This window comes from Pavona decussata, unplaced genomic scaffold (genome assembly GCF_977016875.1).
Source record: "Pavona decussata unplaced genomic scaffold, jaPavDecu1.1 SCAFFOLD_161, whole genome shotgun sequence".
NCBI classification, from domain to species: Eukaryota; Metazoa; Cnidaria; class Anthozoa; order Scleractinia; family Agariciidae; genus Pavona; species Pavona decussata.
The window spans coordinates 3,710,581-3,728,478 of NW_028145572.1; the positions used below are offsets into that span (position 1 = coordinate 3,710,581).

Consider the following 17,898-nt stretch of genomic DNA (forward strand, 5'->3'; position numbering starts at 1 on the left):
AATATTCATGATTGCCAAGTTTGTGCGCCTGGTGTGTGCGACCACTTCACAGTTCGTGGTCGAAAAAATTCTTATGGATCCTTTATGAATAATGACGTTTATGCGTCTTCTTTCTGTTGATTTTGGTGAATCAAGCGCTTGTTGAGAATCTTCACAGCCATCGTTTGTCGAATGCTGATTTCAGTTCACGAATCGACGTTTTATATGTTGTCATCACGCCAGTTTTGACTTCAAATATTAAACGACTTTCTTATACCTGTGTGATTGAACCGTGGGGAATGAAAATTTGAGGGCCAGAGGTCGATTTTGTTTCCCTATTGAAGTGGCAATCAGATAAGCTGTTACATTTTACGTGACGTGAGCCAAAAGAGTTGATTCGAGAAGCGATCATGTCTGCAGGATATTGTGGAATGCCAATGCCCGCGCCATCCGTCCCAACACCTCGCGGATTGGAAGCAATTTACTCCACTTTGAGACAAATATACCCTGACCAACCGAATCCTTTACAAGTGACTGCATTGGTGAAATACTGGTGAGTGCATATTGTGTTTATATAACTTGATCAGTTGTCAAGAAATTTGGGATCATGAAAGATTGTCTGCCTCGTGAGTGAGATCTCATTTCATGATGTCTGATCCGTCAATTAGCTTGAACAACAGCAATTTGTCAAATAAGTCAAACTCGCTGCTTACTTACTAATGGCTACCTCGATTGCGTACTTTGGCGATTGTTTTCTCTTTTGTCAAGTAATTAATAATTTGAATGAAGTCACTGAACAGGGGATTGAATAACAAGCTCACAGCAGTATAAAAGTGCAAGTTGTCAGCTTTTGCTCTCCCTGTTTGTTTGTTGTTGTCACCAATGCTTAAAACAAATGCGGATGGTTTGTCATGTGTTGACAAATTTTGTTCAAGAAGAGAATATCTTCAAAGTCACCGCCAGCAAAAATTTGCAATGGGCAGAAACTGGACAAAATCGACTAAATGAACAAAAATGCGTTTTTCTTGCCAGTGATTTGTTGTAGAGCTGTTAGCAGTTTGTGGGACCTAAATCCTACATGGCAAACGTGTAAGCTAGGCCAGCCTGTGAACACAGCTGCCTCTCATCTCTACCACCCCCTCCCTCGGGCACTCCTCAGAGGTGAGAGGTAGCTGTATTTACAGGCTAACATTAGGTGGCCAAACTGTAAGACTGTGATGTACCCACTTTTGATGATGCACTTTGTATGTTCAAGTTAGGACATTGGATTGATTTTCTGAAGAAATACTGATGGGTCATGCTTTCGCTATGAAGGCATAAGAGGGTGTACAAACATCGGAAATGAGGCAATGCAGAGGGGACAACAAAGTGCCCTACAACAAGTGGCCAAATGATCAGCTGAGTTTTGTTGTGTGACCTTTGAAAGTCACTGAGCAGCACTTTCCTGTGGTACTGTTTTGTATGGTGTACAATATAGCGCACAAGGTGTTTTCTAATGGGCCAATAAATATTGTTCAGGATTGTGCCATTACAGGGTTCATACAGGTCATGGAAAACCTGGAAAGTCATGGAATTTAGGTGTGGGTCATGGAAAGTCATGGAAAATGATGTTCATGAAAAAGTACAAAATAAATTCTTTTTTTTTTGCGGAGAAAATAGTAAAAACAGACCCAAAATGAAAGATGATTGCCAAGAAGACGGTCAAATTTAGGTCGTGGAAAACTTGGAGAAGTCATGGAAAAGGTCACGGAAAGTCATGGAATTTCAAAAGCTCAAAAGAGTACGAACCCTACATTAAGATAGTTGTCTTTATAGAATAAGAGTTTTTACATGCAGGAAACTTTTTCTTACAGGCTTGGTGGTCCTGATCCACTGGATTTTATCAGTATGTTCAATAATCCAGGAAGTCCAATGGATGGCATCCCATCTCACTGGCACTACATCTCATCAGGATTGTCAGATTTACATGGTGATGGGCGTGTCCATGAGTAAGGAGTCATTTTATAATTACATGTAGGACTTATTAAGACACCTCATGTGATGTACATGTATTTTTTTACCTTAATTTAAAGTTAAGCCTCTGCCATATGTTTCTTATCAGTTTTGGTTTGCCAGTCTGAATATGCAAATTCTTTTTCTCTGAACATTATTGCTAGTTAGTTAGTTGATTCTTCATTAATGTTGCACAGGGTCACCAGGCGAGACAGTCCCAGTGGATTTGGGTTTGAACTCACATTTCGACTGAAAAAGCAAGCCGGTGAATCATCACCCCCTAGCTGGCCAGCAGAATTACTGCAGTCTCTTGCCCGTTATGTTTTCCAAACAGGTGTGTACATCTACCTTGGCTTTGCTTCAATGAAAAGTCATTTCCAAGTTGCTTTGAACCTCATTATGAAAGTGAGGCTGATTGTATGGTTTTTATTATGGAAAGTACAAACAAAAGTAAAAGTTTTGCAATAAGCCCCACTTTTACAATGAGGTTCAGTGCATGTTAGAGTGCTAAGAGAGGGGTACTCAATATTCACGGCTTTTTGATGGCCTATTTGGGCATAAGTGTAATGCTGGTTCCCCTATACTGAATTGACTGCCTCTGAATCACATCTAATCTCAGTTCTCTGCAGAAGTTGATATTTTCTATCCTACCCATGACAATAATCATTGTGAGTAGCTCATAGCAGACTTCCATCCAAAAAATTATTGTTAGCTAGTTAGTATGTAATGTTGGTTGTTCAAAGTTTGTCTACTTTCCATTTACTTATTATTTTCTTGTGACTTACCTGAAAATAAACCACTTGTCACTGGCAGAAAACACACTGTTTAATGGAGACCATGTTTCCTGGCACCTCCCATTGGACCAGACACCTTCTACTGCTGGTCACTACAACTGCAATCCTTCACACATACGACACATGTTGATGGTGGATGATCCTCAGTTACCACTTGTTACAAGTCCCTTGGGATCAGTGCGCTTCATCCAGGTTGGCATATTATTGGCTAGGTGGAGTTACCTTAAACCCTTGGAAACTCAGCCCCTATGTGTCCTGGAAATCTTCACTGTATTAATTTCTACCCCATAATTTTTAAAGTCCCTGGGAATACTGAAGGGGAGTAAAGATGTTCTCTTAGCCTAAAAAAACTTCCATCTGTCATCAGATAAAAAACTACAGGGACTATGATTTATGGAATTTTAAAGAGTAAATCCAAATTGTTCAAGGATTTATGGAATAAGAAAAGCACTCATGTTCCATGCCAGTGGAACATATGAAATTGCATCTGGAGTAAGTTTATTTGCTCTTTAATTTTATATATAATTTGTGGATAAGAGAAACAATATTATAAGATTTTAATCATTTCCGTTTAGTTCAGACAGATAGTGTCGTGTTTTTTGCTTTTCATGAGCTCAGACAAGTTCTTGTTAAATTTCTCATTTACAATAGGCAGTCGGAATTTGCACTGAAGAACTCCAGGCAGCTCAACACTGGAATGGCCCTGCAGTGTTGGACCTCTTGCGAAAAGTACCTCCGTAAGTGTTGTGCTCATACTTGACACAGTCCACATTAGTTCATGTTGAGAACTGTATAAGCTGCAGGGCTGAGGGAGTAGCGACAGGGGCTGTGTATTTGTTTGTTTGTTCCACCACACTCGTACAAAAATTTAAGCAGAATAAGAGTACAAAGAATATAATTATATTACAGATAAAGTGGTGAGGAAGTCTTAGGAGGAACCATAGGGTTTATAGAATAAGGTGTGATAAGCAGGGAGACTTTACAGAGTCTATGCAGGAGTCTATTAATGCAGAGAGAATATTATGTTATTCAGGTAAATACATATTAATGCTGGAAGGGCTATTTGAGGTTGCATGGGTTACCTGGAGGTGGTTCTCTGTCTACAGATGATTGCACTGTAAACACGATCGTCAATCACTTGTTTGATTGTTTTCTTGTCTTCAGAGCTGGTGGACCATGGCTTATAACAGACATGGACAGAATTGAGTCAATCTTTGAAATAAATCCAGACCTTCAGGTAAAGTTGTCATTGGACATGCTTGATCAACTGTTAAATGCAAATTGTTGGCAATTAAAGCTCTAAATTTTCATTGCATGAAGTTTTTGTTATGTAGGGTGAAATTAATTGAACTGGTGTAAGAGGCTGGAAATGTCATATACTGTACCTACCAAAGAGCTCAGACCTGAACAATCACTGTATAATGCATGCTGATTTTCTTACCATAAGAGTTTGCACTGTGGTTTCAGGCAATTTATGATTTTCTCTTTAACATGTCAATATTACTGAAACTTGTTCAAGAAAAAAACAGTTTGAAGGAATCTTACATGGCATGATCTAAAAACACAAAAAAGTTATGTGACTGAATAAATAATTTTTTTTACCATATAATTTTATCTGTTGGTGACTTGATTTATTATAGGATTTTCATATAGGTATTGACTCAGAGGTGGAGCATTTTTTAGTATTCCAGTACTTAAAACTATTGCTGTTGTAAAACAGGAAAAAGTCACAACAGGAATCAAGAGGGAAGGTTCTAATCTCAGTGGTGTTAGCGCTAAATGCTGGTGGGAGGAAAATTATGTCAGTAATTCCATCAGCCAGCATACTGGGTTTCCACCTGGCTCATCCCATGATGCCTTGACAGGGAAAGACGTTGGCACTCGTTTTCCTGTGCTACCACCCATACACTCAGGGTCTTCACTTACTCCGAAAAAGGAGGCAGGCGACGGGATATCGTCAGAGAGAAAGTCAGGTTGTAGCAGTGTTGTCAGTGAGATATCTCGCACAAGGACACTGCGTGGGGTTCATCTTAGGTTTGGTTTGGAGGCCGCAATGCTCTTACCACTTGCTTTGAGGTAAGAGTTAACACACTTCAATAACAGATACTATTATCCTTAATTAAGTAAGATTGTGTTAACGGCTCTTCAGGAACATAGCACCTATAGGCTTCATCCTCTTTCCTCTCTGCCCCTTGGCGAACAGAGGGTGGCTTGTTTTCATAACTCAGTTTCAATATCCAGCAATTAGCATCAATAATTGATAATCAATAATAACCCAGAGATGGAAAGGACATTGCAAGGACCATCTCATTCTATGCCCATGATGCATAAAATATAGTTTAAAAAAATTCATTCATGATTTCAGTGTTTATGTCTATCCTTCTCCACAGGGGACGCCTTAATCATGGCCGACACTTCACATTCCACAGTTCAATCAATGATATGGCCATTACTTTTGTCACTTCAAATGTAACAGGCTCCATAACTGACAATGACCACAAATTTGCTGCCTGTGAGACTTGGCTTCAAGTAAGTTATTTTTATTGTGTATTATATTTCTTATGATAAAGCATCTCCTTGCACAGTTGTGGTAGTACTTAACTTTTTCATAAACCACTGTAGATATTAGATAGGGGTATATGGAATTTTGGTGGTGTATGATCAATATATAGGCATTCGTTTTATCTAAGTTTTGAGCAGTAATTCTTGCGTAGCCTAACCTTTTTAGCAAAATTTAGAGTGCCAGGGTGTCCAAAAGATTCCCACTTTAAGTAAATTTTATAAGTAATTTGTGGACATTGTTTCAATGCCCCCCCCCCCTCCCCCCTGCTCCCTTCCCTCCCCTTTCCCAACCATGTGGAAGGTTTTACTGATTAAAGCCCCATCTTCTGCATCTGAAATTTCCAATACTTACTAATTAGTTTCATACTTTAATCTCCTTTAAAATTTTGGCTTTTGACACCCCCACCCCCACCACATCTTCAATAACATTCCTTGGGTTGGGTTTTGAATATTGCCTCAAACAGCATATATTATGAAAGAATATGACCCAAGGGCTCATACTTTTAAAGTGCCCCTAACCCTTCAATTTGTTTTCTTTTGGTAGATTTTCATATCTTTCAAGAAGTCATTTTCGAAAAATTTTTTGAGAAATATTGAATCCTTTTTTTTTACGAGCGTTAGAAGTGAAGGCAGTCCGGTCAATATTTTCACCTATCGTTCGCATTAGTCCCCCACGTGGCCAAATATGGAGCGTGACGTAAGAAAAGGACATGGTGCAAAAATGTCCGAAGATTCGCGGTAATGCTTCAATTGTAAACAGAGAAAATGGTTGAAAAATGTGTGTTTTTTGGATGCAGCAACTCTCGAAATGTAGAGAAAGGAATCAGCATGCATAAGATTCCTTCTAAATCCTTCTGGTGTCCTTTTCTTATGTCACAGCTAAGAAATTGTCAAATATCGGACCCTTTTCATTGGCTCATTCCTAATGAGCCCACGAGACAAAAATTTGCACAGCAGGGCTTTAAGCGCGCAAAAATTTAAAAATTTCAGCAACTTTTAGCGCTCGTAAAATAAAAAAAAAGGATTCAATATTTCTAAAAAAAGTTTTTGAAAATGAGTTCTTCACAGATATGGAAATCTACCAAAAGAAAACAAATTGAAGGGTTAGGGGCACTTTAAATGTCTGGAGCTAAAAGCCTCCACATCTGTAACTGTTGCTTTTGTCAACTTGTAGTCTATAGCAGCAACAAGTTACTGGTTTATAAACTGAGAACACTCAGTTGAGCTTCAAAGTCATTCTTTATAACTCATTGTTTGTTTTATGTCATATCAATCAGGTGTTGATTACAGATGACTTCTTACAAAGACTTGACAGAGACCTGGATGACTTAACAAGACCCACTGAGGTAATATGGCATGATAATAATAATAATGTAAAAGACAGTCCCACATTATAATAATATTAAAGGACGCAGATGACACCTCAGGGACAACTGTACTATTAGTAAATATTTGGAGAGTATAATGCATGAAGCACAATGACTGACACCAACAATAAACAAGTCAACTACACAACAAGGTTTATGACAAAATTGTTTTTAATTATTATTTGAGTGTTGTCAAATTTATATATTAGTTTATGCCACACAATTATTATTCTGTGGCACAAACTAATAAATAAATGTCAGGTAATTCGGTCAAAGATAATATTATTAATCAAAATGCAAAAATTGCACCATCTTGTTCTTTTCCACAGTTTTGGACATTTATAGCTTTAAATCATGTTGGAATAATTCCAATTATTACCATGATCCCCATAATCAGGTTTATGGCTTTGATCAGTGAATTTTTGTCAACTTTAGTTCCAGTTTTTTCAGGAGCATGAAAACCAGCCATTTTGTGTCCAAGATAGTTAGACCCACACTAAAATTTTGCTTTATGAATTTATTCACAGACAAGTATCTCCAACAAGTATGCACTAGCAAGTCTCATGGCACTGATTTAACTGAATTCAACTTAGTACGATATAAGAATCTTGAAAATAATTTGGAAAACAGAACATCATAAAAATTAATATGGACACGCATAAAATGCATTAACTGTTCACTTTGATATATTTCCCTATGGCTATAAATATTAAACAAAATGCGGTTAATTTTGGCCTGGTGGGTCAACTGACTGTACAATAAGTCTTCTGTCAGGCGTGATGCAAAGACGACATCTGCAACAGATTCCCTTAACACAATCTTCAAATTTATACATCCTTTGATTTATTCTTTAAGAGATCACAACATTACAATGTACACCTGAATGAGTGATCGTAACTGAAGAGTACTTTTTGTTTTTTCAGATCAAGCTCCCCAGGGAATATCGCTGGCCAAGATATGGAATGGTCATTTCGGTTCTTCCAGATGAATAAAATATAACAGTCTAACTGTGACTTTTTTTAATTAATCAAATGCAAACTCTTGTTAGTTGCAAACTAAACTTAAGATGTATATCCATACCACCAATAATATTGTTGGTTTGCTGCACAATTTGGGCGTATATCACTTTTTTTGGTCAAAAGTTAGGAAAATTCCTCAAAATTGCACAGTTTTAGCTTGCACTGTGGATGTTTGTGCTATTAACCAACTGAAGTGAAGAATTTTGTGCTTTAATGGCTGTATCATGTGATAATTAAAGCCTTTGAAATTGAACCTTTAGGCAAAAAGCAAATATGGATCCACATGAAGCGTACAAAAGCCATGGTGCATTGGTGCACTGCTAAAAGTGGGCAAGTTTGGAGCGTTCTCTGACTTTTTGGCAACAAAAAGTTATTTGCAGTTTTTGCAGGAATTGCTTTTGATCCATTAATTTATTGTGAATTACGCCCTGTAAATTGAATTCTATCAAAATTACAACTCACTGACGTGACTGACTCAGTTGAATTTGCTAAACCAAACTAACCTCAATGCTTAAGTCATTGGTGGGCCAGTTTACAATAAATTTGAACATTAGCAGTTAGTTCAATTGTTATTATAAATAATTGTAGTAGAAATCAGTTGGCAGTTGTGACATGTAGCAATAAATTGGTGGCAGGATCTGAGTGCTTACTAGTCAGCACTGTATGTACACAGCAAAATGTTTTTTCTTGTTTCTGAGAATTAGCAGGACTTGCTTCCATCTAAACATTGTCAGTATCATTTTAGCCAGGTCTAGCTAGTCTTGGAGAGTTCTTAACTTCAGAAAATCTGTTATGCACCATTTTAAGATTTATCGAATCTGTTCACAATTTCTCATGAAGCAAAAATTAAGGTCAGACCCTGGCTTGACTGAAAGCTCACATGTGTTATTGAATAATATTAAAATGGAAGCCATTTTGGAAGAAGGTTTATACTCTGGTCCTATGTATTAAGCATAATACACATAATTTTGGACAACAATGAATTTTTATCTTAGATTTTCCTTCTTATCCGCAACTGTTTACAGGTAACTAGCTAATTTTAATTTTGAAGTAATTGTAATAAAACAACATCATCATTATAACATTGATCTTCATGGAATCTAGCTGCGATACATTTTTTACACTAAAGTTAGAAAATCTCATAACTGTAAAAAAATTTTAAGAGCTATAAAAAGAACTATACAGAAACTTGCTATATTTTTCAAGCTTCTTGATGTTTTTACATTGTAAAATTAAAATATTAATAAATATTTTTAATAGCGATGCATGTTCCTTGGTATATCGAGAGTTCCTTTTTAACTGAGGCGCTTGGGGAAAGCTGAGTCGTGCGCCACAGTGGTAACAAAACAGAATGTATAAAGAATTTGTTGAGAATGATGTATCATTCAGTAATGACACAGGCAAACTCAGAAAAAGAAATTCCAGGTACTCCTATCAGGAGTCAAACCTATGACCTTCCGATTACTAGTTCGGATGCTCTACCACTGAGCTACAGGAGACTCGTGGGAGCTAAGGCCATTAAACTAGGTTCATGGGACAAACATCCTGCATACTGCTACAATTGGAATGTCCATAAGTGGCATATGCGCAATGAAAGGAAATGTGATGTAATATTTTAAGCCTGGTGAACAAATGAGAAGGCAGAATACACCATTCTCATTTGTTCATCAGGCTTAAAATATTACATCACAAACAATTTGTTGTTTCATCTGGAAGATGTATAACTCCTCCACCTTTCCCACAGGTTTTTAGGTGTGAATGCCCCACCACCCTGGAAATTTCAGTTTAGCTTAATACTTTACTCCCAGTGATCTTCCAAAGGGTGTGAATGGATATTATCAGGAATTGTCACTATGATAATATTGTAACTAGCTGTAGAGCAGCAAGAGAATGAAACCTCAGGGCCCAGTTGTTCAAAGCAAAGTATCATTGTGAACTTTAATTTGAGTTAAATTGCTTACTAGTAAAGGTTTTTTTTCCAAAATTTTTTCGGCATATTGAAGGGCAAAATATTTTGGAAAAAAACCTTCACTCATTTCTAATGAGCAATATGAAAACCTTGTTCAACTTTTAATCACTGATTAGCGTTAATTGGCTTTAACCAACCTCACCCGCTGACCATCACATCAGAACCCAAGAGTCACATGTTGGATCTGGCATCTACATGAAAGTGAGGTTCAGTGAGATGGTCATCAAAGGCTTTCTTCTCTTTTTGCCTCGGACAACAACAGGTTATGTTACAATCAAACATGCCGGTAGGTCCTATTGGCATGATGGATGAGATAAACACACACAAAAACAACTAGGCTTGATGATTTTGTTAATTTATTCTAAAAAATTATGTTTTTCTAGTTTACAGTTCTACAATTATTAATGTCCTATACCAGTTAAAATGGCAAAACTGGATAACAGTCTCCCAGCCCAGGGAGTAAAAAATCACAGAAGCCCAGCAGATCTTTACAGTCTTATCTTTATGTCTACAATGAACTGTGTTTTAAAGTGGAGACGAAATGGCTTAACACAGTTACTGAAAATTCAGCCAGTTCTTCTTAACAGAGCAGCCACCCCAAAATTAAATCTTGTTCACTGCAATATCATTGTCTTTTGAACCATTATCTTTGGTTTGTCATGGTGTACAAACCTAATGTCTCTAACAGGCAGAAGCTTTCTGAATGTAAACATGGCATAAGAATCACAGCTTACAACTCAAGAAATATCAGGGTAAATGTATACTATAATAAAATTTTCTGTCTTTGTGTTACAACTATTAACTTCTGATCAACATTTTAATCACAGCAGAAGGCAGGAACTGGCATGAAAACTCTGCAGCCGAAATTCCCTCCCGAATAACACCGAATTTCTAACAACACCACAGTAACAGAGGAAAAACAGGAAGTTATGGCAAGGAAATGCTGCAGCTGAAATTCCTGCTTGTATCATTATTTTTTAATCTCCAATAACCCCATAGTCTGCAATCAAATTGACATGTTGACGCTGCAGCCAAAATTCCCTCCTCCCTTCTTGATCACATTGGACTTTCAATCTGCATTCTATGTGCCTGGTAAAGGTTAGGGAACTGGCATGAAACTCTGATGACAAGATTCCTTTCTCCCTTTATGGTGGACTCACAGCTGCACTAACTTTGACATAAATACCGCTATGAAGACTTGAAAACTGGCTGAGCACTCTGCAGCCGAAAATTCACTCTTCATTTATGATCCACTACAGTATTCCATGGAAGACAGACGTGCAGCTGTTCCACATTCCTCTAAAGGTACAAACTGGCACAACAGACTTTCTCCAAATTTTCATCACATGGTTACTTTTCAAATTGGTGACAGTTCGTAATCTGCATCCGTCTCAGTAAAGTGAAGAAAATGCTTGAAGAACTCATAAACTGACCAACAAATGGCGCAAGAGGGCATCTGATAGAGCACTCTGGCGCGAAGTCCTTGGAAATAGCCAGACATGCCTCGCAATCTGTAGATAGAGCGGAATGCTGTCAACATACCACTCACATAAACAGCATGTCCTTCATGTTTACCAACTATAGCCACTGCCCCCTTTTCCTGGGTGTTAAGTAATGTCTTTGCCACATCCAGTGGCGTCGTCACAGCAGCAGCCACTGCACCCGCAGATGCACCAGCCACAAGATGAGTCTTTGGGTCATATCCACGAGTCGGGTTCAGTGTCTCTCGCACAAACTCATACACAGTGAAATGCAAACACTGGAAAGGTATGTTCATTGAAAGCTGAGTTGTGTAGCTGCGATAGAAGGCTCTCATTCCTTCGTCTCGAAATATAGTCCTTATGCAGTGAATCACTCCTCGATAAGGGCTGCCATATACTTGCATTCTTTGTTTTATCACTGTTGTGTTGAGTAACATGAAAGGTAAACAAAGGACGTTAGTACGTTTGAATAAAACAAGTTCACCAGTGCTGGCAACAATTTTCAGTGACTAGCCTTCACATCAGCACATACTGTTTTGGAAATATGTCTCCCCAATAAGTTAAATTTATTAGCATGCTCAATGGACTTATCTTTGCCACGGTCATTCACAGCTTCACTTTCAAAACTAAGTATTTATAAGTGCATAACAGGTAAGCTGTCAAAAAAAAAATGACTGGATACACCTTCTACAGGATTCATAGCACCATCATGGAATACTGTCGCACAAACACCCGCCAAACCTAGAGAATGAAAATGAAGCAAGAGTTAGTGCCTACAAAGATGTGCTTGATCCTTAAGCAAATTAAAATGAAACCAGCAGACCTCACATGTAGGGTAAAACACAAATTCCATAACAACATTTATTTAGTAAATATTTGAAAGGATAAATTACGTCCAAGTCTGATGATAGTGTTGGACAAGGGAAGCTTTGCCACAAGGTGTATCAAACAAGACAGTGGAATCCAAGAGCTATGACACCAAATCTCTCAAGAGGAATTTACTTTCAAGAAAACAAAGTTTCTAAAAGCTACAACCTAAGCCATGCATAAGGTAATGACTAACTGAAGTGAAGACTTTGAGCTTCCCAAATGCAAACACCCAAGGGACAGAACTCAGCATAGAAAACTGAAGCAATCCATCAGGTCTCTGTGACACCGAGGTAGTCAGCGTTTCCATGGACTTTGGGCCTTTGCACGGGAGGAGGGGAGCATTTCTTGAGACTCAAAAGAACTTACAGGGCATGTAAATTCACCAGGAGGTGAACCCCTGGTTAACTTTTTATGTTACTGGGTTTTCTTTTGGGCCTAGTGTTGCATTTTTTCAAAGTACAAACTACCTTTATGGTATTTATGGGCCACCAGTTTTAATTGTGCAGAGAAAATACAACTCATAGAAAAAAAACTGTCACTGAGAGCAATGAAAGATTATATGTCAAACTTTATTTCAAATCATGCTTGACCAGGTTGTCCTTTGGCAAGGGATGGGACCTTTAGGAAATACAATAAAAGCGTCTGTCCTGCACATTACCTAACAACATCTGCATGTTGGCATCTGCCCTGTGTGTTAAGGCTGTTAGTCAAGCAACATACTTACTCAAATTGTCCCCAAAAATGAGACAGTAGAAAAGATCAGCATTTGCAAATTTTGTTAAAATGTGTCCATGATCAAGGAGCCCATAAGAGAATTTTTTTCCAATCAAAACATTAAGGAGACAAAACGTACTTGATTAGATTTTGGACTGAACACAAAATAATATTACACCTCATACATTTATCCTGCAGTATTGCCAACAGAACTGGCAAATGATTCACTCATAAAAAATGTTGTGAGTAGCAAAAAATTGTGACACTACACATTGGCAATTAAACTATACCTTACTAGCTTCGCTGATATTATGGCCATCAGAAATAAAGTCCATTGAAAAAAATTTGTGTTAATTTGAAAGTTCTTACTCTCACAAAGGCAATTTACATGGAGCTCAGATTTAGACTATTACTGTACTATAGTAATAAGCTGGATCATAGACCTTATGTATAAATGGCGGCTGGTTTATTATTCTTTTCAATATTATGTCAATTAGCCCTACTACTCTCATTTCTAGAGTAAACACTCTATTTGATTTTGCACATGCTAATAAGACTTAGTCTAGCAAGGTTGATTATCATGCAAATAAAGAATAATAAATTTATTGGCCACCGTTAATGAATAAAGTCTATGACTTAACCCTTTTCCTTCCAGAGACAACATGCACTGTGCAACATTGTTCTGTGAACTTTCATCGCTGTGGTTGAAATCTTAGAATGTCAATAAAGTCCCTATGGTATTTACTGTGCAGTACTTTCCTGCAGTGCTGTTTCATATGCCGCAAAAGGTGGCTCTAACATTTGGCTCCATAGATTAATCCTAGTATGTTGCCATTACTATGCCTTTCAATAACTTGCCACACTTGAAGATCAAAACTCAAACAGCCGCTGTGATTCACACTGCAGTCAATAACTGTAATGAAACTCTTAACAAACAAAGGAATGCAGCTAAACAAGGTCAAAAAGTCACATTTGTTCACTGTAAGTGGCAGGCTTTGTGGGTTTTGTCATTTTACAACCTGTCAGTTGTTGAGCACAATAGTTATGATTGACAGTAGTATAAAGGCACAAATTTATTGTTAATTGGGTTTTAAAGTTCATAGTTTGCATTTTATAGAAAGACCCAGTTAAAGAAAGTTTTTGTAAAGTACTTTCTTGTGGTGCTCTTTATAATGCTGCACAAGGTGGTTGTAACTTTTGAGCCTGTGGATGAAATGCTACTATAACAAATGCAACTGAAAGCTACTGAGCACAATAATCTTGCCTGTAGCAGCACATGCATATATCGTCCTTAATAGCTTTTAAAGGTTATTCTAACTCTTGGACATGTACTAAAAAAATCCAAGCTGAACATGGAAACAAAAGCAGCAAATGAACAGCTCTTTTTCAAGTTACATTTTGTAAGTTTGTTTTCCGATCTTTCCCAAACAGATAACCTAATCTACAAAATCATCAAACTTGTGCCTTCACAATCTCTGGAGGAAAAGGATTTAAAATGTTTGTACATAATGATACCTACCATGTGAGATGGGGTTATATGCTTTTTGATTTCCATTAATAAACTTTTTAGTAGCCTCATATGTACTGAAGTATAATGCATGTGCTGGTCCCGCTCCTATTGCCACAACATTCATTCCTCTCAGAGGTGTTAAAAGTCCTTCTTTTGTCATCATACTTTTAAGTGCATGGTGCATGTTTCTGTACACAGCATTTGGATGTGGGCGCAAACTCTGCATCCTTGTCTGGAAGATAAAATACATCACACTTCAAAGCTTTGGTTTTAGACTCTACATAATAATCTCTAATGTTGATACATGGTAAAGCAATACTACTGTTTGTTTCATGCTACATTTATTAACAGGAGATATTTTTTTTCAATCCAGAAAAGGTCTGTTATCAATGCAAATTATGGGAGTACACAACCTTTTGAATAATGCTATTCATCATACCATGCCCGAGAAAAAGCAACCATTAAATTGTCTTCTGGTTGTTCTTGCAAAGCGAAACCAACAAGATCTAGCAATATTTCTTGATTGCTTTTGATAAAGCAGTTACAGTTGGACCTCTATTGAGCCGCCACCCTGAGGACTTTGAAAACTGGCCGCTTAATAGAGGTTGGCCGTTTAATAGAGGTATTTGTTGGCCGTTTAATAGAGGTTTAATAGAGGTATCCAATATGAATTGGATAGAAATGGCAGTCAACTTAATTTTAATGCCTCTATATGGCAAAACGCTTGTTGAAAAGTGAACATATGTGAGGATAAATGCAAAAAATCAATGACACAAAACATTAATCGCCCTGTAATTGCGCATCTCAAGTCTGTGCTCTAACATGTAGTCGATAACTACAGTACTTTTTTAGTGTTGAGCATGTACAGAAAAATATGCAAATCTATGTAACAACATCAAGTTTCTTAGGCCTTTTTTTGCATCAACGGTCTGTAAAAAATTTAGCTCAAAGTATTTCACGGACCGGATTTATTTAAAATAATCCGTCACTGCTGTTTGCCATTGTGGAGCTCGGAGTAACGAGGAGATAAGTCATTTGCCTTTCCAACAAATTGGGCAAGGTCCTGGTAACCGTGAAACTGGGCAAAGTGTCGGAGTTGATCAGTGTCATTATAGTGGAGATTAAATTGCAGTTCTTGTTGTTATCAGTGATCACCTTCATATTATCTGTCACCATTTCGCTTGAAAAGGTAATTTGCTGGCTGCTTAATAAAGGTAAAAAAAAAACAATAAATACTAAACTTGCAACAGCAAAAAGGTGGCCGTGACCGCTTAATAGAGGTGGCCGTTGGATAGAGGTATCGAATACAGGACTTTACTGACAAATAATTTGGGACTTTGGAAAGTGGCCGCTTAATAGAGGGTGGCCGCTTAATAGGTGGCCGCTTAATAGAGGTCGGGCTGTCAGTCTCTGTTGCTGTCTCTTGATTGCACTGTAGAGAATTATATGTCTGTCTCTCTCCTGTCAGTTTCTATATGTTTTCCAATACATTTGGCCTAAAAATAATTATATATACTATTTAATAATAATAATAATAATAATAATAATAATAATAATAATTAATAATAACAATATTAAACTTTATTGAAATATTCGGAGCAAAATCAATATTTACAAGTTAAAACTATTAAAACTATTAAAAACCTATTTACAATTCATGCATCATCACTAAAATATATATTTGGAAGTTAAAATACGGTCCAGCTAAAATTGCGAAAATTAAGAAAAGAAAAGATAAAGAAAAAAAAACTGAGAAATTCGTTCTCATCCTAAAATCTAAAATCTAGCCAGGTAATAATAATAATAATATAATGATAATGAAGGATTTGGAAAAACATTTCAGAATAAAAAGTAGCGAGATTAAAACATGACATGACGTTTTGGCGACATGTCACCATTATCAATATTAGTATAATATAAATATGCTTTTGTTAGCAATGATATTGATAATGGTGACATGTCGTTGCCACAACGTCATGTTTTAATCTCGCTACTTTTTATTCTGAAATAATAATAATAATAATAATAATAATAATATAATCTTTATTAACATATAATCTTTATTAACATATAATCACATATAATCTTTAATAAATATCCATATTTGTTAATTATTATAATTATCACTATTATTAATAAAATATTAATATTATTATTTTTACTACTACTACTACTACTATTATTATATATTCTCTAATATGCTCTTGTTAGCAATGATATTTATACCCGTTGACAAAATATCCACGTGGGGTAGATCATGGATATTAAGCCTAATGACTGATTGCAAACAAACAACGTGAAACTAAGTATATCGATAGTTACAGTAGATTGAAACAAGCAAGCATTTCCCTTTAAAGTTCTAATGATGAAACTTGACAATAAATGAACATGGCCTTTTATTCACAGATGCACGAAACGCTAAAATACAAATGAAAATTGGACCACATCCCAGATGATCTAATATCGAATTTCATGAGCGACTGAACAACCTTACCAAAAAGTCTGAAGTAAAGAAATTTCGTCCCACTGCCAAGCAAAATGAGCAAAATTTATCCCTGAAACGCCCGTTGGGTAAATAATATGTGCTAGCCACTTAAATAAAGAAAGGAAGACTATAAAATTGCTTGATCGTACCTTGACACAATCAACAGGGTACATTACACAATGCTCCAGAACTCCAGCGAGCGCCCCTGCAGCAAGATGTACGGTAACTTTCTCCGTTGGCAGGCTTTCATACTCCGAGTCCTCCATAACAAAGGGTAATGTTATCGACTCCAGCGTTGAAACAGTCTTGATATCCTCAAATTCGTAAGAAATTTGTTGTTTCGTAATGCTACAAGCCTACTTAAAGTCCACCCGCCATATTGGACAGCCCGCAGTTTGCTTCTGAAGCCATGTGACTAAGTTCTGTCCAATAGGATGCGAGGATGTCAAGCAAGAACGATCACACGAGGCAATGAAACGTGACTGTTGACGAAACCAAACCAATGTTCCTCTTCGTTTCAGCGCACGCGAAAGAATATAAGTACGTAAGAATGTGATGACTCATCAAACGGTCGATTGAACATACACGGAAGAAATGAAATATTCCGTCCTCTTTTGAAATTTAATATCACGCCAAATCTCAACCTCGTTCCCAGGGCCTACGAGGTTGGCCTAATCTCATATTTTTATATCCATGACACGTACGTAAATACTTGTTCCTTTTTGTGCTTCCAGGAATGAACTAAGCTGGATACACCTCTTTTTAAAATGATGAAATATTGTTCCCATGTTGCGTGTTATAATTGAGAGCTGGATCCAGGTAAATATAATCACTTTTCAGTTACATGTACTGTCACATCTTCAACTGAACTGAGATTTAACATCAGCTTATTTTTCGGAACTAAGACATGAGTCAGTTTCTATTTGTTCAGAAAGAACACGTTTTCAAAAAAAGGCGAAGGTGGAGAATAACTTCTCGGTGGTGTGATAGCTTCAAACATTTTGGTCTATTTTTAAAGCTTCAGTTTCTAAGAAATGCGAACAAAAATAGTCAAAGTTATCAGTTCCGGCTGGCTGACGTAAAGCGGCTGATGCAACAACCGCCCATCTTGTGCTAGCACAACATTCTCTGTCATAGTTTTATAAACCGAAATATT

General features: G+C 37.0%; 2 protein-coding genes across 2 annotated transcripts; one reads left to right on the plus strand and one right to left on the minus strand.

The window, feature by feature from the left end:
* Nucleotides 1-15: 15 nt before the first annotated feature.
* LOC146464876 (suppressor of fused homolog) lies at nt 16-8,598 on the plus strand. Its single transcript, XM_085129560.1, has 10 exons — nt 16-532; nt 1,833-1,967; nt 2,169-2,305; nt 2,785-2,957; nt 3,417-3,502; nt 3,930-4,002; nt 4,486-4,841; nt 5,156-5,294; nt 6,605-6,673; nt 7,618-8,598. The coding sequence occupies exons 1-10, from the start codon at nt 390-392 to the stop codon at nt 7,684-7,686; spliced, it is 1,380 nt and encodes a 459-aa protein (XP_084985686.1). The 5' UTR covers nt 16-389; the 3' UTR covers nt 7,687-8,598.
* Nucleotides 8,599-10,016: 1,418 nt separating this feature from the next.
* Nucleotides 10,017-17,307, minus strand: LOC146464877 (mitoferrin-2-like). The gene is made up of 4 exons (XM_085129561.1): nt 16,892-17,307; nt 14,267-14,489; nt 11,848-11,904; nt 10,017-11,581 (listed from the first exon to the last, which is right to left on the minus strand). The coding sequence occupies exons 1-4, from the start codon at nt 17,006-17,008 to the stop codon at nt 11,040-11,042; spliced, it is 939 nt and encodes a 312-aa protein (XP_084985687.1). The 5' UTR covers nt 17,009-17,307; the 3' UTR covers nt 10,017-11,039.
* Between the last annotated feature and the right edge of the window lie 591 nt (nt 17,308-17,898).

What these genes read in the sequence shown, in the direction of transcription:
- LOC146464876 (XM_085129560.1), top strand. Translation starts at nt 390, where the DNA reads ATGTCTGCAGGATATTGTGGAATGCCAATGCCCGCGCCATCCGTCCCA. An exon ending in ACTGCATTGGTGAAATACTG is followed by an intron (nt 533 to 1,832) that starts GTGAGTGCATAT and finishes TTTTTCTTACAG; the next exon opens with GCTTGGTGGTCCTGATCCAC. An exon ending in CTCTTACCACTTGCTTTGAG is followed by an intron (nt 4,842 to 5,155) that starts GTAAGAGTTAAC and finishes CCTTCTCCACAG; the next exon opens with GGGACGCCTTAATCATGGCC.
- LOC146464877 (XM_085129561.1), bottom strand. Translation starts at nt 17,008, where the DNA reads ATGGAGGACTCGGAGTATGAAAGCCTGCCAACGGAGAAAGTTACCGTA. An exon ending in ATATAACCCCATCTCACATG is followed by an intron (nt 11,905 to 14,266) that starts GTAGGTATCATT and finishes TTCATTCTCTAG; the next exon opens with GTTTGGCGGGTGTTTGTGCG. An exon ending in TGCTATGAATCCTGTAGAAG is followed by an intron (nt 11,582 to 11,847) that starts GTGTATCCAGTC and finishes TCAACACAACAG; the next exon opens with TGATAAAACAAAGAATGCAA.